This window comes from Microcebus murinus, chromosome 3 (genome assembly GCF_040939455.1).
Source record: "Microcebus murinus isolate Inina chromosome 3, M.murinus_Inina_mat1.0, whole genome shotgun sequence".
NCBI classification, from domain to species: Eukaryota; Metazoa; Chordata; class Mammalia; order Primates; family Cheirogaleidae; genus Microcebus; species Microcebus murinus.
The window spans coordinates 72,728,559-72,752,777 of record NC_134106.1 but is presented as its reverse complement, the minus strand read 5'-3'; the positions used below and the strand labels follow the sequence as shown (position 1 = coordinate 72,752,777).

General features: G+C 37.0%; 1 protein-coding gene across 2 annotated transcripts in view; it reads left to right on the top strand.

Moving 5' to 3' along the window:
• EIF2AK3 (eukaryotic translation initiation factor 2 alpha kinase 3) overlaps positions 1-24,219 on the top strand; it is a 70,098-nt gene that overhangs the window by 13,963 nt on the left and 31,916 nt on the right. For both annotated transcript variants that reach the window (XM_076000962.1, XM_012774352.2), the window contains exons 3-6: positions 17,628-17,822; positions 20,024-20,157; positions 21,847-22,081; positions 22,291-22,453. In XM_076000962.1, the coding sequence (XP_075857077.1) occupies positions 17,628-17,822; positions 20,024-20,157; positions 21,847-22,081; positions 22,291-22,453 (727 nt within the window). The remainder of the gene's footprint in view (positions 1-17,627; positions 17,823-20,023; positions 20,158-21,846; positions 22,082-22,290; positions 22,454-24,219) is intronic.

Below are 24,219 nucleotides of genomic sequence, written 5' to 3'. Positions count from 1 at the left end.
TCTAAAAGCATTGAACCATCTGTGATAACATAATAAGTTAACTAGATTTTGCTGCTACCCTAAGTTCATGAGACCATTTCTTGAGATTGTATGTTTAGTATGTAGATATGCTAATAACAATAACATTGTTCCCACCATTGTAATATATGCTTCGTGTTCCTTGTACACAGTAATCTTTCTGAGGTTGATATGTTGGTCTCACTTTGTAGAAGAGGAAACTGAAGCTCAAAGAAGTTATTTGGTTGAGGTTGCTGACCAACTATATGATAAAGCTGGGACTAAACCCGGGCTTGACTGACTGTACCCCATTCTGCCGGCTCTGGAGCCCTTTCACCATCTCGTATATACCTTCCCTTTACAAACTCAGGCTGTTCATAGAGTACAGTGGGTCTCAGACTCTTTGGTCTCTGGACCCTTCTATACTCTTAAACATTATTGAAGGCTCCAAAGAGCTTTTCTCCCCGTAGGTTATGACTATTTATACTTATAAAATTAAAAATTAAAATAAGTTTTTAAAAGATTTATTTATTTATTAAAGAAATAACAACAAATCCATTGCATGGTAACATAAATAACATTTTTATGAATAACTATATTTCCCAATAGAAAAAAATTAATGAGAAAAGTAGTGTTTTACATTTTTGCAAGTCTCTTAAATTTCTGTCTTAAAAGGAGACAATTGGATTTTTGTATCTGCCTCTTCACTAAATATGTTGCATTGTTTTTCTAATTATATAAAGAAGAAAATCAAGCCACATACATATGTATTTGGAAAAGGGAGGAGTATTTTAGAAGCCTTTTAAGTAAGTATGATCATTCTTTTTTGATATTGGAACAAGTGGAAGTTTCTTAAAGGTTAGTTGCACTGTGGACTCTGAAACCATATCAGTGAACATTTTGTACTCTGTTACATTAACATCCACTGGTCTGTCTTGCCTTTTACTCATTTCTATCATTTAGAAGATCTTGACTCACTGGGTTATATAGATCTTCCAAATGTTGACATATTTCCTTATAGACTATCAAAAAAATCAAATTTGTAGCTATCACCACTGATCTCATCAGAAGTCTGTAGGTCATGGGAAGCTGTCAAGCACATGCTGGCAGATACACATTTTTCAATATTCTACACTTCCCTTGAAAACTTGAATTTTGTCACAAATACTGTGAGTTGTGTTCTTTGAAGTGAGAAGTCCACTTTGTTTATTTTTGAGACAATGTCTGCCAAATACCCAAGTCTCATAACCATAGTTTTTCTCAGTTAGTTTTCAAGTAAAATTGGATTCCAATGAGCAGAACAGCTCACAGCTCAGTTCTTCAAGTGCTTTACTTCAAGCCTTTAGTATGTGGAAAAGGGCTCAATATGTACTTCCTAATTTGTCATACAGAATAATAAAAAGATGTATACTCAGGGTCAAGATTTAATAAAATTAATCATTTTATTGCTTCATCAAGAATATTCCTAAGTGCAACTGTTTCTTTTCTTCTTTTGCTACAAGTGTATGATAGTGATGAATACAGTGATTACTGGTTTGGTACTTGATTCATGCCAAGGCACTAGCAGTTTTAGTCAGATTGCTTTTACACCATCAGTGCAAATAGCAACTCAGTGAAAACGCAAGTCATACCTTATTATGAAAACTGACTTTCTGTACCCCTGAAAAGAGTCCGCAGACCACACTCTGAGAATTGCTGATCTAATATATGATAGAAATATTTGTGGCCAGGCGTGGTAGCTCATGCCTGTAATCCTAGCACTCTAGGAGGCCAAGGCGGGAGGATTGCTTGAGGTCAGGAGTTTGAGACCCGCCTAAGCAAGAGTGAGACCCCGTCTCTACAAAAAATATGAAGAAATTAGCCGGACAACTAGAAATATATAGAAAAAATTAGCCGAGCATGGTGGTGCATGCCTGTAATCCCAGCTACTTGGGAAGCTGAGTCAGGATTGCTTAAACCCAGGAGTTTGAGGTTGCTATGAGCGAGGCTGATGCCACAGCACACTAGCACGGGCAACAGAGTGAGACTCTGTCCCAAAAAAAGAAAAGAATATTTGTGAGTTTATAAACATATTGGCAAGGATAGAGGAATGTATTGTGAACTTGAGTCATCTGTCATTCAGCAAGGTGTGTGCTGCTGGGCATCCAGCAGTTATGTTCAAAAGTTGGATATCTGTCCAGTTCAGGGTAAGAAAAACAAAATGTTGCACAAAATACCACAATAGGAAGATAATGCCATTTGAAGTGCCCTGAATTGGATGCATAGAGTAATAGCACCTTTCTAAATGCATCTGGTACAATATGTTCTGAAGGTATTTAACGTTCATGATAGTTAATTTTGTGAGAAATAGTTAATTTTCTTTGTCTGAAACTCAGTGTGTTTGCTTCAACAGGATAGTATGAGGAAGAGGGCTAGTTGCAGCAGGCAGAAAGAATTGGCATGAAAATATAACAGGTGCCTCTCAGGTGACAGTAAATAGATCCATGGCTTCATGTGGGGACCCCTACATTAGAATGTCAGTTTTCTCCAAGCTTTCATCAAGAGATATGAAAGCCGAGCATGATGGCACACACCTGTAGTCCCAACTACTAAGGTGGCTGAGGCAGGAGGATTGTTTGAGGCCAGTTGGGCCAGGAGTTAGAGGCAAGCCTGGGCAACATAGTGTAACCCTGTCTCTAAAAGAAAAAATAAGTGATACAAAGATTAAAGTCAGAATACCAGAGAAGAGATATTCTCTCCGTGTAGCAATTGATATACTTATTAGTCTGATGAGGAGAAGCTGAAGGATAAAGAATTCAATAGATTGTATAATAATTTTTAAGTTATTATTAATAGAGGAATTCATTATGGATCACATGTACTTTTTCTGGAATAATAAAAAAAGCAGCACAGGAACTTTTTAGGCTGTGTGGCATTGTGGAGGAGGGACTAGGATTCAGAAGCTTCAGTTCTAGTCATGATTCTTCCATTAACTTGCTGTATAAACTGGTTAAATTATTTAATCCAGTAGAGCTGTAATTCCCTTCTGTGTAAAATTATGAGATTGGACTACATCTCTGAAGATTGTTCTAACTTCAGGAATCAGGTACAGTCAAAAACATGAAACACTCAAAGAAACTATGCAGAGGAATTTTTGAACTTCTCCTTTTACTACATTTAGGATTCTTTTAAAAGTAAGCACAAATTATTAGGAATTATCATTAGGTGAATATCTCATTGCCTCCTGACTTGCTCTGATGTTGTTCTTAACCTTTACTGGTCCAAAAGGCATATAAAATAGTGTAGTATGTTGCTTTGTTGGTATTTTGATTATGTCAACGAAAAATAAGTTCCTGGAGGATAAGGGAGATTGACAGTTCTATCTAGAACAAGCGATTTATATTATATATAGAATGAATTGTGTGCTGCGGGAAGGTTGTCGTACCTTGGGACACACATCCCTTTTGCTGCTCTTTCCTGTCGATGAGATATTTACAAACTTCCTGAAAAGAATAATGATATAAAACCATGAATGTGCATGTGTGCATGTCTGTATGTGTTTTGCATGTGTGTGTTAGAATAAATTATGAAACCAAGGCTCACTCTGTTAGCTTTAACAGACGTGCCCTGGGTTCTAAGCCTAACATTTTTGACAGTTAATAGTAGCTAAGAATCTCGTTTTTAATTTTAAGATGGGCCACCTGAGGTGAAATCTGATTTGCTTTCCTCTGGTAATTTATGTGCAGATTCAACCTTGAAAAAGCTCTAAGGAGATTTGACTGTTATTCCACACTGATTAAAATTTTGTTCTGTAGCATATTAGCTTAGTTTTTTCTTTTGGTCTCCCGCTGGCATTTGGACCAAATCTAAGTAGATACAACATCCTTGAACTGTATATTCCTTTATGTCTTAGAATACATTTATAAATACAAAGAACTTCCTTATCTTTATTTAGATTGGATATTATAATTGTGTCTATATAACTAGTTAGTACTTAGTTGAATACCTTTATCTTTTTTTTATTTAGAGAAACCATATTTTTTTCTGTTCGAATGCCCTTGTTTTCCTCTTAAAAAGAACAAACAACTCTATTATAAGTCTATACTTAGAGTTTGGGGTTTTATCTTATTTTAGGCATGTTTCTCCCCAAGGGTGCTGTTTTCTGTTTCAGACAGGTGCAGAAACAGACAGCTATGATGCTGGTGCTCTCCAGCCTCCCCCCACACCCTGTCTCAGACGGCATTCATCCTGACTCGCTCGAGGGCCTTTGTCAAAAGAGGGGAGTGCCTTTGGAAAGGGTATACCTTTAGTTATTACGGATTTGTTCACAGAGTCCATCAGGAGAACCTTTTGAATATTGCTTTATTAAAAGAAGATCTGTAATTTCTTTTAAAGATTCTCTAACTTATCCTCAAATTTGTCCAAGTCATTTTGCAATTTTTCATTTGTACATAAACGAGCACATTTTGAGTCTGGCTATATCATCTAAGATGGTGGTTTATTTTGAAGAGTGACTGTAAATTATGTAGCAAGCCAATATTTAAATAATTGCTTAGGTTAATTGCTTTTCTTTTAATTATAGGAATGAAACAGTGCTTTGATTTAATTTTGTTTTATTAATCCCTTAGCATGGCTGAAAGCAATGCTGTGAACTAACTTATTCCAGCATGCGTGTTGCCAAATGAGAAACTGATTTGATGCTATTTTATAAAGAAATTGATTCTTCATGAGCATTGTTTATCTACTTCCTGACTGTATATTAATTTAGGTAAAAGCAGAGATAGTTATTAAAATCAGTATTCTTTCAACATGAACGTGAGAAGTAGGCTTAAAAAGCTAGTCTGGTAGTTTTCTTTGAGGCATTTTGTTTTATAGATTAACTAAATTAAGTAAAAAAATAATGAAATGATTATTATCTACTTTGTATTTCTCTGCTCTCGGTATTAATTTGCAATCTTTGAAGATAATAAATACCAAATCATTTCGGGTTTTTTTTTCTACATTTCCTTTTAAGCATGTCACTTGGGATGCATTCTGACTAATAACCCAGATCTGCTGACTGATCTCATTACCCCTCCTGTTAGATCATCTAATGGTGGTGCCCTTTTCCTGTTCTTTGAGGTATGATTCCCAGGGACCCTTGACTTTTAGCAAACAATCTTCCTTTTATTTTCAGGGAAATAAGAAAAAATATTTCCGTAATACAATGTTAGAGCATTTTTTAAGAAAAATCACAAACAGTCAATTCTGCGAGCCTGAGCAAGAACAAGACCCTGTCTCTACAAAAATAGAAAAATTAGCCAGGTGTTGTGGTGCTCACCTGTGGTCCCAGATACTTAGGAGGCTGAGGCAGGAGGATCACTTGAGCCCAGGAGTTTGAGGTTGCAGATGACACCACTGTACTCTACCCAAGCAACAGAGTGAGATTCTGTTTCAAAAAAAGTCAAATCCGGCCGGGCGCTGTGGCTCACGCCTGTAATCCTAGCTCTTGGGAGGCCGAGGCGGGCGGATTGCTCAAGGTCAGGAGTTCAAAACCAGCCTGAGCAAGAGCGAGACCCTGTCTCTACTATAAATAGAAAGAAATTAATTAGCCAACTGATATATATATAAAAAATTAGCTGGGCATGGTGGCGCATGCCTGTAGTCCCAGCTACTCGGGAGGCTGAGGCAGAAGGATCGCTCGAGCCCAGGAGTTTGAGGTTGCTGTGAGCTAGGCTGACGCCACGGCACTCACTCTAGCCTGGACAACAAAGCGAGACTCTGTCTCAAAAAAAAAAAAAAAAAAAAAAAGTCAAATCTGGCATCTGGTAGTATAGTCAGTTGTTCATTTTGTTTAATTAAGAGTTACCATTTTATGTTCCATACATAGTGTATTTCTTTTGAAGAATTAAAATATGTAAAAATATACTTGTTAACTTTTCTTTAATGTTGGTTTTCTTTATTGATTGATAAAGTGCTTTATAATCCTTTAGATCATTTATGTTATAGTCAAAGAAGAATTTTAGCCCTGATAGAGATTTCTGATAAATCAGAAGCTGGTAGCAGTTTGATATATTTCATTCTACATTGAATTAATCTTTATTTGGTTTTGAGACTTTGTTTTTAAATGGATGTTATGAATCCATGCTTGGGAAAGAAATAACTAACCTGGCATAATTAAGCTTTCTGTCTGCTTTTCCCTTGAATTTATTTCTGGAGCAGCTATTTGAATTCTGAAAGTGTTTTGAAGTTTTGTATTAATGAACCATAGTTCTTTTCTGAAGTTTCCTTATAGAGAATAAAACAAGGCTCATGGTTAATTTATAGGTAGTCAGAACTTTCTGGAGTAAAAGTTTATATTTTTGTTTTTAACTTTTTTCTTTAATAAGTATATACATGCTGGGCGTGGTAGCTCATGCCTATAATCTTAGCACTTTGGGAGGCTGAGGCAGAAGGATCACTTGAGGCCAGGAGTTGGAGACCAGCCTGAGCAATGTAGCTAGCCTATCTCTACAAAAATAGAAAAACTAGCTAGACATGGTGGTGTGTGCCTATAGTCCTAGTTACTTGGGAGGCCGAATTAGGAGGATCATTTGAACCTAGGACTTTGAGGTTGCAGTGAGCTATATATGATAAGGGTACTTCTCTCCATCCTGGGTGACAGAAGGAGACCCTGTCTCAAAAAAAAAGAAAGAAAATATACGTCTATATATACATATACATACACACACATGAATTACTTTAGAAGTTCACGTAAACAGCTCTGGATCATTACACCTACATAAACTTTTGTTTGATTAGCATTTTATAGTTTGCAAAGTGATATCAAATCTGTTCTTATTTAATCATTAACATAGCTCTGTGTAGTAAGTATTCTTATTAACCACATTTTTCCATATGAGAAATTAGGCCTTAAGAAGGTTCAGATTTATCTGATGTGGTAAAGCTGACACTCAACCCTAGTTCTTTGTATTTATTTATTTCCCTCTTTCCAACATTTCATGCTTTTTAAAATACCTCATATTTTCTCTACTAATAATTATAATTCTTCATTGCTTTATCAAGATTAATTACTCAAAGATATCATGTGTATAGCATACTTACCGTACTCTTGGGCATATTGTGAGCACTTATCTGCCTCTTAGACAACCCCAGTGAGATAGCCACAGGTACCCAAACTTAACACATACAAAACCAAATACATTATTTTGGGATTGCAGGTTGGGGTCATGTAGGGTCGTGCAATGCCCAGGGCAGATGTGATTCTTGACCTCATAGAACTTACATGGCATTGTGTGCAGCCAGCCAGGGAGACAGATGTGAAAAAAATTAGAGTGTAAATAATATAATTGAGTTTAGTAACTGCCACATGGGTCTGGTGGTCAGAATCTTCTCTTAGAATATTATATATATATTATGGGTGAGAACGAGCTGCTTAGGCAAGAGATGGATAGAGAAAAGGGGAAGGACAGTTCTGGAAGAGGAAATAGACTGTGTCAAGGCCTTGTGATAAAAGTCACCATGGCATGCTCAAGGAACTGAAAGAAATTGAGGATGGTAATGAGAACGAGAGTTGGAGGAGAGTAGCAGAAATGAGCAATTGAGGTAGGCCAGAGATAGGTTATTCAGGGTCTAGTAAGCTCTGTTGGGAATTGGGGATTTTATCCTGAGCCTTGGGAAACCATGGAAGGATTTTAAGTGGGAGAGATCACTTTTACTGTAGAGAACAGACTGGAACAAGAGTGAAATTGGAAGACTGCTTCTAGTCTCCTAGACTAGTTAAGAGACTGCATAACAGTAGTCCAGACAGGGGTGATAATTTGGCCTGGGGTTGGCCAGGCATAGTGGCTCATGCCTGTAATCCTAGCACTCTGGGAGGCCAAGGCAGGAGGATTGCTTGAGCTCAGGAATTTGAGCCCAGCCTGAGCAAGAGTGAGACCCTGTCTCTACTAAAAATAGAAAAAATTAGCCAGACATGGTGGCACACACCTGTAGTCCCAGCTACTTTGAAGACTGAGGCAGGAGGATCGCTTGAGCCCAGGAGTTTGAGGTTGCTGTGAGCTAGGCTGATGCCACAGAACTCTAGTCTGGGGAACAGAGTGAGACTTTGTCTCAAAAAAAAAAAAAAAAAAAAAATTGAACTGATGTAGTGACAGGGGAAATGGAGTGAAGTAAAGTGATATGATGGGTTTAAGAGAAGTTTAAGGAGGAAGAACTTTATGAAATTACAAGACCAAAGGAGAACTTAGTAGTAAATGTAGCACATGAATTTGTGTAGAGATTAGTTTGGAGAGACTATGAGAGCTCTCTAAGCAGAGATGCTAAGGAACCATTTGACTTTATGGGTCTTGTGCTCACAGAGGAAAAGTCTGGGCTGAAGTTAAAATTAAAATTGTTATTGTCATGGAAACTCAGATCAATCAGCTTGAAAGATAGTAGGGTGAGAAGATGACCTATGACCAAACTTTTAGAATCTAACATTTTAAAATTGAGAGAATGATGTGTGAGAGAAAACGGAGAGAAAAATGTTTCAAAGATAGATTGGTTTCAGTAGGATTTTAAGAATTTTCCTGCTTTTTTCAGAATTCCACATCTGCTACCTGGTATGAATACTTCATGAATTTTATAAATATAAATACTTCCACAGTTAGAGATAACTGTCTTATAATGTACATGCCTCCCCGAGATAGCCCTTTTATTTGTTAGAGTCTCATTGAAAGTCTCACAGCAAAAGAGAATGTCAAACCCTTTCCATTTGGATTGTGGAGGAATCAGGGGGAACTTGGAAAGGAGTGGGGAAAGGAAGGAAGCCTATGGATACCCAAAGTGGTAAAAACATTAATAATTTGGGGACCAAAAAGGCATACCTTTTAAGATAGCTGTGGAGAGTGATTATGAGAATTAATAGAAATAAGTTAAAGTGAGAAATTGTGTAAAACAGTAAAGTGTTGGCTGGGTGTGGTGGCTCACATCTGTAATCCTAGCACTTTGGAAGGCTAAGGCAGGATTGCTTGAGGCCAGGAGTTCGAGACCAGCATGAGCAACCCCCTGTCTCTACAAAAAAATAGAAAAATTAGCTGGGTGTGGTGGCACTCGTCTGTAGTCCCAGCTACTCTGGAGGCAGAGGCAGGACTGCTTGAGCCCAGAAGTTTGAGGTTGCAGTGAGCTATGATCGTGCCATTGCACTCTAGCCCTGGGTGACAAAGCGAGACCCTGTCTCAAAAGACAACACAAAACAGTAAAGTGTTAATTTTTATCAAAGATGGCATAGTGAATGAGTGAGTGACAAAGCCACGGCCCCAGGGAATGGGGCCAGATGAAGTGCAGTTGGCTCCCTGTGGATACCTCTTGATTTTGTATTTAGGATGTGTATAGTTGCCTCACCACCTTGAATTGCAAAACAAACTACTAACATGGCTAGGAAGTCATTGTTTGGGCAAGGGATTTCCAGATAATAAATGAGTCAACAATTCAGCACTTTTAATGGAATACTGTTCATGTATTTTACATCTTCCTGATCTCAGTGAGTTTTATCTTTTTATTAATTCCTTGGGATCATCATTGTAAGCATCAGTTACTGAAATATCCTAGAGATGTTCCCTGGAGTTCTTGAGGTGAGGCAGGGATATGTACCCCTTTAATAAACATTCCAGGATAGTTGGTGTTGTTTGCTACCATTTTTCTTCTTGGCGGATGTTTATTCTTCCTCATCTTTATACTGTGAGCCTGGCATCTTGACACACTCTTTTTCTTCCTCTTTTTCTTATACCCCCTCTTCTCCTTTTTAAATCTTATTGCTTCTTAGCTTGCATATGAAACTTGGCTTTTGTAACTATCAGAGTCATTGTGTTCCTTTTCCCTCTTTCCTGGTTAGGGAACATACTGGTCTCATTAAGTCTCCTGAGCCATTTAAAATTTCAATCTTATTGCGGATGAGTTACTTCTGGATACAACTTTTGGGATTTGAGAGGGTTTAATGTCTGAGTCACTAATTGAGAAAATGCTAGTGTATGTAAATCTGGCTTCCAAAGCCACATGAGAGACAGTTCTTTATACAAAAATTGTAGCTAATAAATGCAGAAAGAATGATAAAATTAGAAATTACTTTTTATTCCCCTATTGAAATAGTAGATCATCAAGTATTACTAAAATGTTGAAAAGTTGATGGGATGCTTTAAATGAAGAGATCAGGCCGACTCTGTCAAAACCACTGATTGAGAGTAACATCATTAAAAGTGGAGTAACCAAATACTATGTGCCTCCTAATATGATATAATACAGAGATCAGCAAACTTTGTCTGTAAAGAGCCAGCTAGTAAATATCTTAGGCTTTGAGGGCCATATGGTCTCTAGTTGCAGCTAACAAGTAGTCACAGACAATATGTAAATGAATGAGTATGTGGCTGTGTTCTGATAGAACTTTACAACAATAGGCATCATCAGGCTGGATTTGGCCCATGGCTGTAGTTTGCAGACCCCTAATATGATAGCAAGTACATAGCACCAGATATGAAGTATTCCTGTCAAAAAATTTGAGCCTGCATCAGATCAAAGCTCCAAGTCTAATCATATTTTCTGGGAAATACAAGAGTTAAATGATGTGCAAAATCCTGATTGTGGGACATTCTATCTAGGACAGATAATTTGGTTTCTGAAGTAAATCAATGCATGAAAAAGGTAGTGAAAGGGGCTCTTATGGGGGAAAAAGAATCAAATATAATATGTAGACTTGGAATTGTGTCTCATCATAAAGTAGATCTTTGAAACAATCAGGAAAATTTGAAGAGTGTAATAGATGATTTTACTCTAATACACAAGCATTAGTGGGTAAATGGAGATAGATAAAACAATTGGCAAAATGTTGATAATTATTGAAACTGGATGATAGATACTTGGGCATTTATAATATTACATTTATTATGTAATTTGGCTGGGCACAGTGGCTCACGCCTATAATCCTAGCACTCTGGGAGGCTGAGGCGGGCGGATTGCTCAAGGTCAGGAGTTCGAAACCAGCCTGAGCAAGAGCGAGACCCCGTCTCTACCATAAATAGAAATAAATTAATTGGCCAACTAATATATATAAAAAAAATTAGCCGGGCATGGTGGCACATGCCTGTAGGCCCAGCTACTCGGGAGGCTGAGGCAGCAGGATTGCTTGAGCACAGGAGTTTAAGGTTGCTGTGAGCTAGGCTGACGCCATGGCACTCACTCTACCCTAGGCAACAAAGCAAGACTCTGTTTCCAAAAAAAAATTACATTTATTATGTAATTATACAATTATCTTTATATTTTATATGTTTGAAATGTTCATAGTAAGTTAAAATAAAGTTGAATGTACCACCAAAAAATGTGTGTGTCAATGGGAAAGGGAAGGTTGGCTGCATAGAAAAATAGCAAAGAAGCAAATGAAAAAATATTTTTTATATAGTTAAAGGAATTTTTGTTTTTTATTGCTGGGAGTATTCATTTTGTAGTAGTACTTCCTTTATTTTCTCAATTGAGAGTTATTATTTTCACATTTTAATTTCAGATAGGAGTCCTTAATTATATGTGCCACTGGTATTCATTATGCCATTTAGATTTTGTTCAGAAACCAAAACCAAATTACTTTACTAAACTGCTTTGTGATTACACAGATAAAGACTTCGACTTAATTATTGATACTGAGTCTGCTAGCCATGACAAACTTTTATTTTATAATTATGAACAGGAGAAAACAAATAAAGGAAATAAACACAAGATAACAAGAATTTATATTTTTTAAAATGACTGAAGGGAGAAAGCCAGTCACTACTCAATTAGTTTGAGATGCAGAGCAGCGAATCAGAACAAATAGCAGCTTACATGGACGAATCAGTGGAATGTGAAAATACATCACTGTAACCTACATTTTTTTCTACCAAGAGATTTGCAGCTGACTATCCGGGTGACTCATTCCTATGCTTAGGGGGTGAGGTAATGCTATTGTGAGGGGTGATGTCATCTCTTTACCTGAACTGCATGCATATATCTATCACTTCTCAGGCTATCAAGGAAAAGCTCCATCTGCTTTCACATATGCAGCCTGAAAGACTTGACAGAGATTGGCGGAAAGGTCATCAGCCATGTGTATGACTCATAAGCAGCCAATTAGTGAAGTGCAGCTATTTCAAAGTGAACTTTTAAAATCACAATCCAGAAATATGCCATGATGATTCAGTATTGAATCATAATGCTTTTTTGTTGTTGTTTTGTGTTTTGCACTTACTGAGTTCAAATACTGTTGAAGATGTAACTTTAAAAATAAGGCAATTTTCTTAGTATGATCAATCATATCAAATCATCTTGGTTGTTGAAACCATATTTTTAATTGAAGAGTGATAAGTTTTCTTTTACTTTTGGAGGGGCATAGAGCATCCTTAAAGCACAAATGAGTTTTAATTTATGTTAGTTTGACAGTTGCTTTTTGCACTTAGGAGCCATCGTGTTCCCTAAGGACCTGCTGCTGCTTTAGGACAAAAGAGGCTGTTAATGGAAGAGGAAAAAGTCAAAATAAATGCTGTCTGTTTACTGCAGACCCACTAACTCCCCTTCCTCTTTCTTTTAGTGATGTACACCTGCTTTGCCTGGTTGTACTTTAAGCTGATACTATTGTTGAGATGACCAGACAATTGAAATACCTATTTTTTAACTTTATCATAATTTGAATCTACTGTTAATAGAATATAGAATACTTAACATAATATAGAAGGTATAGAACAGTAAATACTTGATTTTCTATCTGATATGTAATTCAAAATGGGAGATAATATTGGCTAAATACATACTGTCATTGTATTAATAGGGTATGCACACTGTGACTTAATTTGTTCTAATGGCAACTTCAAGTTGGACATTCTACAAAAGAAAAGTTTTAAATTTTTGAAAATAAAATATATTATCGGTTATCAAGAAATAAAAGACAGGAAAGAATAAAATGGTAATGCTAAAACTCTAAGGTAATATTGAGTGGGATATAGTAGGACTGTCTGGAAAGTATCCAGCCATGTAACATGAAAAATTATGAAAATTATGGCTGGATACTATCTGCACAGCCCTCGTATACCAATGTGATTAGAGAATTTATTAAAAATCAAATGTTTTTTGATAAAGAGTAATACTCGGAAATCTTTAAATGTCCAGAATTATGGAGAACATTCAACTTAATGGTATAGTCTTCTGAGCTTAATTATAGAGCTCCTCCAAGAGTTTTTTTTTTTGTTTTTTTTTGAGACAGAGTCTCACTTTGTTGCCCAGGCTAGAGCGAGTGCCACGGCGTCAGCCTACCTCACAGAAACCTCAAACTCCTGGGCTCAAGCAATCCTACTGCTTCAGCCTCCCGAGTAGTTGGGACTACAGGCATGCACCACCATGTCCGGCTAATTTTTTCTATATATATTAGTTGGCCAATTAATTTCTTTCTATTTATAGTAGAGATGGGGTCTTGCTCTTGCTGAGGCTGGTTTCGAACTCCTGACCTTGAGCAATCCGCCTGCCTTGGCCTCCCAGAGTGCTAGGAATACAGGCGTGAGCCACCGCACCTGGCCACCTCCAAGGCTCTTGATTACATTTTTTTTCTTTTAACCTCTTACTTGGAAATAATTTCAAGCTACAAAAATAAATATAAATAATAAACAACACAAAAGTGGTACCAAAAAACCCTTATATACCAAGATTTTACCTACCCCAACCTGGTCATTTGTATTGTCATTTAAATGTGCTTGCCTGTGTTCTTTTGCTCACTATTTTGCTCTCTCTTCTCCCCCACCCCTCATATATACTTTTTTTTTTTTTTAATATCTGAGGATAAGTTAAATATAGACCATGACCCTTTCCTCCTAAATACATCCATGTGTATTTCCTAATAGAGATATTCTCTTACATAATCACAGAACGGCCATTAACGTCATCAATTTATATTGATATACTACTTTATTATCCATATTTGAGTTTTGTCAGTTGAGCTAATAATGTTCTTTCTAGCATCCTCTACCCCTGGGGTAGCATCTAGTCTAGGATCAGGTATTGCATTTCTTTGTCATGTTAGCCTCTTTTAATCTTTTTTTCATAGCCTTTCTTTGTCTTTTATGACATTGACAGTTTTGAAGAGTAAGGTCTCTCCATCCTTTTATTTTTTTAAAAAATTGAAATTTTCTTGCTTCATGCTTGTCTAATGTTTCTTTGTCAGGAGATTCAGGTTGTGCATTCTTGGCTGGAATACTACATAGGCAATGTGTCCTCTCTCAGGGTATCACATCTAACACTCATTGGTGATTTTAATTTTGATCACCCAATCAAGGGATTATCTAAGTTCTCCAGTATATAATTACTATGTTGTTCCTTTTAAAAAAAATTCTTGTAACTAATAAGTAGTCTGTAGGGAGACACTTTAAGACCATGCAAATAGACTACTCTTTATCAAAATTTCCACCTATTTGTGTAGCACAATTGCTGATTCTTGTCTGATCTAGTCTTTACTGTAATGGTTACAAAATGCTAATTTTTCCAACTCTAGCCCTCTTTTCTCCCTCATATATTATTTTATCCATTTGTATAGATTGATGAATTCTTATTTTTTTGATTCAGTACTATTATTTTAGTGCTTAAATTGTCCCAGATTTGGCCAGTAGCACGCCCCTATCCTTTTTGAGCATATCCTTACCCTTTGGAATTATAAGATGGTAAATGCTTATCTTACTTATATCTACCTTGCCCCAGCCCTGGAATCAACCATTTCTCCAAGGGGCCCTGGTTCTTTTTAGTGGGGAATGGAATTAGATAACAGAATCTGGGCACCAGGTGTGAATTCGCTACTTTAGCAGCCAATGTATAAACACAAATGTAAAACATTAGCATACCTGGTAAATATTTCTTATAAATAAATATGTGATAGTGTCTCAGCTTATAGGAAAAAGTAAAGTACAGTATTAAAGAATGGGAAGATTATTTTATTCATTTATTTATTTATTTTGAGACAGAGTTTCTCTTTGTTGCCCAGGCTAGATTGAGTGCCATGGTGTCAGCCTAGCTTACAGCAACCTCAAACTCCTGGGCTCAAGCAATCCTTCTGCCTCAGCCTCCTGAGTAGCAGGGACTACAGGCATGTGCCACCATACCTGGCTAATTTTTTCTTTTTTTGTTTTATTTCTTTTTTATTTTTTTTAGAGACAGAGTCTCACTTTGTTGCCCAGGCTAAGTGAGTGCCGTGGCATCAACCTCGCTCACAGCAACCTCAATCTCCTGGGCTCAAGTGATCCTACTGCCTTAGCCTCCCGAGTAGCTGGGACTACAGGCATGCGCCACCATGCGTGGCTAATTTTTTGTATGTATATTTTTAGTTGGTCAGTTAATTTCTTTCTATTTTTAGTAGAGACAGGGTCTTGCTGTCTCTGGTTTTGAACTCCTGACCTTGAGCAATCCACCAGCCTCGGCCTCCCAGAGTGCTAGGATTACAGGCGTGAGCCACCATGCCCGGCCTAATTTCTTCTATATATTTTTTTAGTCAGCCAATTAATTTCTTTCTATTTTTTTAGTAGAGAAGGGGTCTCGCTCTTGCTCAGGCTGGTTTCAAACTCCTGACCTCGAGCAATCCGCCCGCCTGGGCCTCCCAGAGTGCTAGGATTATAGGCGTGAGCCACTGCGCCCAGCCAGAATGGGAAGATTTTTGTCAACAAACTTACACTGCCAGAATTTTCTTGGATTTCAAAGCAAAGACATAAATGAAGCTATGAAACCCACACATAGGCTTTCGGTGGGTGGAGTTGGTACAGGAGAGTGTTCCAAGGAGAAGAATGATCATGACAATGACATAACTGAACAATAGCAGTGACATTAAATGTTATGTTCAAGTAACCATGCCTGCTTTCTACCCATGTGGGGAAAAGTAAAAGATGGGGTTGAAAAGGTTGTTTGAGGTCAGATTTAGAGGACTTTGAATGTCCTCCACAGGATTTTGGATTTTTAGGCTTTGGGGTCTTTAATAAGAAGATAATAGAGAACTGTTGAAGATCTTTGAATAGTGTCATAACAAGCTTAACTCTGATTAAGGGAGATAAATCTAGAAGATACATAGAGCTTAGGTTGAGGAAATTTCCAGTTAAGAATTGTAAAGAGGCTATTATACTAGTTCAGGCATGAGATAATAAGGATTTGAACTAGAAAATGAGAGAAAGTGAATTAGAATAGTAATGTTTAACCTATCCTTCAGAACCCCAAGGTTTGGGGCAAAGGGGAGGGGGTATGAGTTAAACACCTACTTAGAACTCTCAGTGACTGTATGGGAGTTTTCAAGTAAGTATCCCTTTAAAGAAAGCATTCAGCTGCTTAAGGAACAAAAAAGTGTGTAGAGAAATTATGTTTTAAAAAAAAGTGAAGACCAACATTTGTTTGGAGTTTTCTTAAAACTCATACCTGTTTCATACTGTCTTTTTCCAAAGTTTTGAGTCTAGATGATCAGGAAGAGAGTTTTGTCGTTAATTAAAGTAGATCAAGTTATATATTTTGTTAATGCCAAAGGTCAATATCACAAAAACAAGTACTAAAACTCTTATTCGATAGACAAGATGTTCTTGGCCGAAAACCTTGGAATCACCCTGGACTACTTTCTTTGGCTCATGCCATACTTTACTATGTAATCCTTTTTAGCTTTACCATTCAATTATATACCAAACCTGACCTCCTTCAACACCTCCACTGCTATCAACTAATCTCTTGCCTGCTCTCCCTACCTCCAGCCTTGCCTCTCTGCCTGTTGTTCACTTTCCTTGTGGTTTCTTGAACGTGATGGGTAAGCTTCCACCTAAGGGCCTTTGCAAATCTTTGCAAAGTTTGGCTAACTCTCTTATGTTTAGGTCTTTGCTCAAATGTTGCTTTCTCAGTGGTTCTGTCCTGAGTTCTTTACTGATAAACCCTTCTCCACCTCACGAATATTTTCCAGTCCTCCTTTATCTGGTTCCATTTTTTTCCCTATGGCGTTTATCATCTAATATACTATATTTCTTATTTATTATGTTGTTTGTCTCCTGACACCATTATTTAAGTTCCATAAGGGCAGTGATTTTTTTGTTTGTTTGTTTTGCTTGCTGGTCTATTCTAACCACCAGAATGTGCCTGGCACATAGTTAGGCCCTTGTTAAAGAAGGAAGGGCAATCGAGAACAAAAACCACTAAGCTTAGTTACTAGGCTTCTACCTCATAGCAGATTTGAGAAAACAAGTAAAAGAAGGGATGTGATACTGCTTGAATCAACATCTCCAAACCTATGCGGTGTCTATGATGTAATTGGCCTGTATGAAATAGGCCTAGATTCTGTACTAGAAAATCATATTTTACATTGACATATTAATGTCTACAAAAACTCTTGTAGTAAGCTTTTCTTGACCTCATTTGATCGTGAAACTCTATTTTGATAACTCATCTATCACCTTCTTGGCCCACAGCAAACAAAGTTTGAGAAAAACCTTACTGGAGTATTATGTTATGGGCCCTGGGAGCGATTGGCAGTTCTTTTAAATTACTTTTGGTTGATGGACTGTGCTGCTTCATGTGCTACTTAGAAGGAGGCTGGAATATATCAGGCTCTAGACTCCAGCTCTTAATTACTACTCTTCTTTTAAAGTCATTACCCTTTTAAAAGTCATCTTCTGTTTTAGGTATTTGGGAATAAGATGATAATTCCTTCCCTGGATGGAGACCTCTTCCAGTGGGACCGAGACCGTGAGAGCATGGAAACAGTTCCTTTCACAGTTGAATCACTTCTTGAATCTTCTTATAAATTTGGAGATGACGTGGTTTTGGTTGGAGGAAAATCTCTCACTACATATGGACTCAGTGCATATAGTGGGAAGGTGAGTGAAAATGTTGAATTTATTTGGGGGAAAATCAGAATAAATTGGGGTTAGAAGAAATAATTTCTTTTGAAGCATAATTCACAATTACAAAGATGTAGAATCAACCTAAGTGCCCATCAACTGATGAATGGATAAAGAAAATGTGGTGTGTGTTTATGTCTACATTAGAGATATTTATAATATATAGATACACAAACACACACACCATGGAGTACTACTCAGCCATACAAAGGAATGAAATAATGTCTTTTGAGGCAAATTAGATGGAACAGAAGACCATTATCCTATGTGACATATCTCAGGAATGGAAAAACAAATAATATATGTTCTCACAAGTGGGGGCTTAAATGAGGGATTTATATATAGTCATAAAACAGTGTAATAGAAACTAAGAAGAGTGGAGAGTGGGAAGGGAGTGAGGGATAAAAATCTACCTATTGGTTACAATATACACTATCCTGGTGATGGGTACACTGAACGCCCTGACTTCAGCATGATGCAATTCATCCATGTAACAAAAAAACATTTGTACTTCCTAAATCTACTGAAATTAAAAAAATTTTTTAAAAAAGGAAATAATTTCTTAAACCATACTATTACTAGGTGAGGTTTATTATAATTTTCCCCTGAGGGTATCATTTGTTTTAATAAGAGAACTGTGAAGTAGAAAGAGGAAACTAAATTTATCTAAAATAACAGAATAAATGGCAGAGCCACAAATAGCAGGAGGAAGAGAATTAATAAATATGGTCTACAGTGTCTCAGGTGCTTTTTTTCTTACATTGTTTTGAAATCTTCACACTATTTCTAAGGGTAACATTTTCCCCCTACATTTTGACAGATGAGGAACCCTCCAAAGATTAATAACAATCCTAGTAAGAATAATTGCTGCCACTCATTTATCTAGTTTAATTCTATACTAAGACAGTTCAAGAGGAAAATTTATATTCATTTTACAGATGAGAAAATGGAGGCTTTAAAAGGTTTAGAAGCTTTCATACCTGTAGTATCAGCTATTCGGGAGGCTGAGGCAGGAGGATTGCTTGAGCCCAGGAGTTTGAGGTTGCTGTGAGCGAGGCTGATGCCATGGCACTCCAGCCCAGGCAACAGAGTAAGACTCTGGCTCAATAAAAATAAATAAACAAATAAAAGGTTCAGAAGTTTTCAAAGTCAGATTTGACTTAGATCTATCTGACAACAAAGTCATGCTGTTATTAACAGAGACTTTCTCTACTGGTAGCCCTTGGGATATAATCATAATATAATCTGCTTCTAAGATTGTCTCTTGTAATATATATCCATTATTAGGAGTAGATAATTTGAAACATCCTTTCTAAAAATGTACAAAATCTTTTAACCCCTTGATACCTTGCTATGTAAACATTTTATATATAAATTTAAACTAAAATAAAGAAGAATAGGAACATTTTTTTTTTTTTACCCTTGAGTTTGCAAACTTTAATGATTTCTTACCTAAGTGTTAGGTCCATAGCACCTTCTTGCTCTTGCAGATGCTTTTCTGCCTTCTCCACCAACCTACATCTGCATTGTATTGAGGAGGCCACGGCAGCCTGTCTGGCTGTTTTTTAAGCAAGCACTTCAATTTATGTTTACTTCAATACTCCCGTCTGTAAAACAAGATTGAACCTGATCATCTTGTTCTCTGATTTGATGTGCTGCTACAAAATTCTGGTATTCCAGAAAGTATGCTTCTTTTTGTGAGGATTTTAGTTGGGATCATACTAAGAGTCTGCCTTTTTCTTTTAATAAAGAAAGTGGTATTTTTAAATACAAAAATCTATTAGAAAAGGTCCAGGTTTTTAAAAACCATATACTTCTGTTATATGGAAACTCTGAGGTTGATATTTTTTTTTAACTCATCTAGAATTTTAATGATATTGTTGCTAAGATATCACAACTGGCTATCCATTTCTTCTGGTATATTCCATGGACATCCCCAAAGTAAGACTAAATTTATCTAAGTCCTTAAAAGCATTCCCTGAAATAAATATTCATAGTTCCTTTTCTGGTTCTAAATAACTCATTATAGGAATTAGTAATCTGTAGTAAGAAGTACTTGGGTACTTCTTATACATTTCCTTAATTTCCTTTTACTTTTTAAAAATTATGGAGATTATCTTAATGTCTCTGATCTCTTATGAATTCTATCCTTTACTATTTTATATCTGTCTTTTCAGGTGAGGTATATCTGTTCAGCTTTGGGTTGTCGCCAGTGGGATAGTGACGAAATGGAAGAAGAAGAAGACATACTCCTTCTGCAGCGCACTCAGAAAACCGTGAGAGCTGTTGGACCTCGTAGTGGCAATGAGAAGTGTGTATTCAGATAATGTTGCTGTTCATATTATTTAGAAGTATACCTAAGACTAAAATTCATTAGATTTTTATTTGTGGAGCTTTTGTGAACTATTTTGTTGCCCTAAAAGCATACTTGTTTTTTAAGAGAAATGTGGGTCCTAAATTAAAAATGTCCTCATGATTATTAACAAATCCTGACCAGAACTACTCACCATATGCTTCAGGATATGGTAAACAGAAGGAGTCCCCTATAATGACTATGTATTAGTTTAGTCTTAGGTTAAAGATATTTTTCATAGCAGCCTCACAGCTTGAAGTTCTTTGAATGCAGAATGATCTTAAGACAAAATTAATGTGTTTTCTTTGAGCTAGAGCCTATTTGACTCTTATTCTATCTAGTAGGTAGTTTCATAGTTTGTATGATTACTCTAATTTTAAAATAATAATCATTTAGTTCTATTTTCTTAAAGTATTAAAATATTCATTTGGTTTAATACTTTTCTGTTTCCTTCTTCAAATAATGAACCCCTTATGTAATTTTTACATTTAAATATGTGATTAAAAAGTAAGATACCTAGATTAGATATGCTGATCCTGTCATGTGCTTGATTTTTTTTAAACCTAATATTGAAGTTTTAGATTGCCTATGTAGTACAAATAACTTTAGATCCCATCTTTATCTTTTGAAAATGAACCAGACTTTCAGATTTTGTTCATCTGATGCAATATTTCCTTTTCTGAAAACTGTTTTCTCAAACTCAGTTAAGAATGTATTTATTCTTTCAACTTTCACTGGACTGTGAACAGGGCGTCTGCTGATGACAAGATGACCTTCTTTATTCCGATGGGATTTTGTTTCCTTAAGTGTTGAGTGCTCGCTGGGAGCTCAGCTCCCGTAGGATCTGGGTGTTCAACTTATACAGCATTTTGAGTTACCAGAATAGAAAGGATCTGGGGTTCTAAGAACTACACTCTTTAAGTATGAATTTTTTTTCAACAGATGTCAGAATTCATAGCTACGTCATTTTATATCTAAGTGATAAAGACATTATACTTTTGATAGTTGAGTGATTTTCTATTTACTAATTATAAAGGAGATGTTATGGCTGCCATTTTATGGATAAGGACACTGAAACTTACTTAAGAAAGGGTAAATGACTTGCCACTTCTTGGTCAGTAGAAATCCAAGATTGGAGCTGAGGTGATATGACCTTCAGGTTTGGTATACTAGATCACATTGTTTTCTTGAGGCCATGCTGTCATTTGAATCTAAAATAGATGCATTCATCTTGCCATTTACATTGGTTTATTGGGATATATTAATTTCTCTGCACTTGAATGCAGTGTGCCCAGCCTTTAATTAGGAGGTAAGGCAGATGACATGCTACCTCATTTTAAGGTGACTTTGATGTATTTTGAGAAAATCACTCTGATATGGAAGTGTCAACATTTGTTAACTTTTGAAAGGAAATCTGTCAGTCCACAACTCTTAGAACCATTGTTTCTGAAGGATCAGGACAAAGTTCTTGTGGGCCCTCTTGTGGCATGAATCAGCAGAGCACTCTTTTCTGGAAGATCATGCTGAATTGTTTTTCTCATCACTAAAATAATTTTAGTATTTGCTTCTTCAATCTAAAAGTCTTCTAAATTATTTGGTCCCTTTATTTAAATGTAAATTTCTAAAACACACCTTTATAAATTTAAGGTGGAATTTCAGTGTTGGCCACTTTGAACTTCGGTATATTCCAGACATGGAAACTAGAGCCGGATTTATTGAAAGCACCTTTAAACCCAGTGAGAACAAAGAAGAGTCTAAAATTATTTCAGATGTGGAAGAACAGGAAGCCACCATGATGGACACAGTGATAAAGGTCTCAGTTGCTGATTGGAAGGTTATGGCGTTTAGTAAGAAAGGAGGACATCTGGAGTGGGAATACCAGGTACCTAAAACCACTGAGAATGCATAAATATGTTTCTTCCTCTCCCAGTTTGACTGAACTTATTGGGTGAAGGGAAATAACTGCCATTTGGGATTCTCAGCTTGTTCTTTGTGCCTTAATAAATTTGTGACTTTAAATGGCATTTAATTAGTCGAAACGACATAACTGCTGCTTGAATTATTTAAAATCTTTCTTTTGTTTTTGTTTAGTTTTGTACTCCAATTGCATCTGCCTGGTTACTCAAGGATGGGAAAGTCATTCCCATCAGTCTTTTTGATGATACAAGTTATACAGCTAATAATGAAGTTTTAGAAGATGAAGAAGACATTGTAGAAGCCGCCCGGGGAGCCACAGAAAACAGTGTTTACTTGGGTAAGTAAATGTGTCATATCTAGTGAGAGTACACATTGACATCTGCATTGTATTCTTACATGGTGCCTTCCTACTTCAGGAGTGTCTATAGTAGTTTTGGGGGGGCGGGGTTGTTTGTTTTTTGAGACAGAGTCTTGCTCTGTTGCCCAGGATAGAGTGCAGTGGCATCATCATAGCTCACTGCAACCTCAAACTTCTGGGCTCAAGTGATCCTCCTGCCTCAGCCTCCTGAGTAGCTGGGACTTTAGGCACATGCCACGACACCCGACTAATCTTTCTATTTTTAGTAGAGACGGAGTCTCACTTTTGCTCAGGCTGGTCTCAAACTCATGAGCTCAAGCGATCCACCCACCTCGGCCTCTCAGAGTGCTAAGATTACAGGCGTGAGTCACTTCACCCAGCCTATAGTAGTTCTAATCCTTAAAACATTCTCTGATTTAGGTTGCCTTTAAGATTATACTTTGATACCCATTCCTGCTATGTTCCCATTTGTTCAGTGCTGAAAATTTTAATTACTATAACATGTTCTTTTTCTTGAGACCTATATTAGAAAGGCTTAGAAGTGTTCTCATTATGTAGCATGGTTTAAAATTACTTGTATATCCTCAAAGTCTATATCTTACTACATTTTTATTTACAATTGTATTTGTATTTTCATCCATATCAATTTGTACCCTCCTTTAATGTTGGGTTTATTATATTTTCTGTGCATCTGTACAACTGATCTGAAAAACAAAATTCTGATGTGCTTCTGGGTGACTGAAAACCTTTAATATAATAAATTTGGGGAGCCAAGGCACAATGGCTCATGTCTGTAATCCCAGCTACTTGAGGCTTGGAGTTCAAGACCAGCCTGGGCAACATAACGAGACTCCCATCTCTAAAAAGCAAAATAAAATAAAAATATGTAATACATTTTGAAAACTCTTGAGTCTAATTATGTGAACTAGTTTGGGTCATCAAATACTCATAAAATTCTGTAAGCTCCATCAATGCACCACCCACCTATCAGTCTGAATGAAAAGCAAGAATTTGCAGAAATAGGCTGGGCGTGGTGGCTCATGCCTGTAATCCTAGCTCTCTGGGAGGCCGAGGCGGGAGGATTGTTCAAGGTCAGGAGTTCAAGACCAGCCTGAGCAAGTATGAGACCCTGTCTCTACTAAAAATAGAAAGAAATCAGCCGAACAACTAAAAATATATAGAAAAAATTAACCAGGCATAGTGGCACATGCCTGTAGTCCCAGCTACTCAGGAGGCTGAGGCAGAAGGATTGCTTGAGCCCAGGAGTTTGAGGTTGCTGTGAGCTAGGCTTACGCCAGGGTACTCTAGCCTGGGCAACAGATCAAGACTCTGTCTCAAAAAAAAAAAAAAGAATTTGCAGAAATAACATATCATAAGTGTGTTACGATAGTACTTAACTCAGTTGTTAGCAATATTTCTAGTATTGTAAGTGTTTAGGTAACTTTCTTTAAGGGGAAAGTTATTTCTGCTGGACATGATGACTCATGCCTATAATCCTAGCATTCAGGGAGCCTGAGGCAGGAGGATTGCTTGAGTTCAGGAGTTTTGAGACCAGCCTGAACAAGAGTGAGACCCTGTCTCTACCAAAAAGAAAGAAAAAAACCCAGGTGGGCATGGTGGCATGCGCCTGTAGTCCCAGCTACCTGGGAGGCTGAGGCAGAAGAATCACTTAGAGCCGAGGAGTTGGAGGTTGCAGTGAGCTACAGTGACACCACTACACTCTACCCAGGGTGGCAGAGATGACT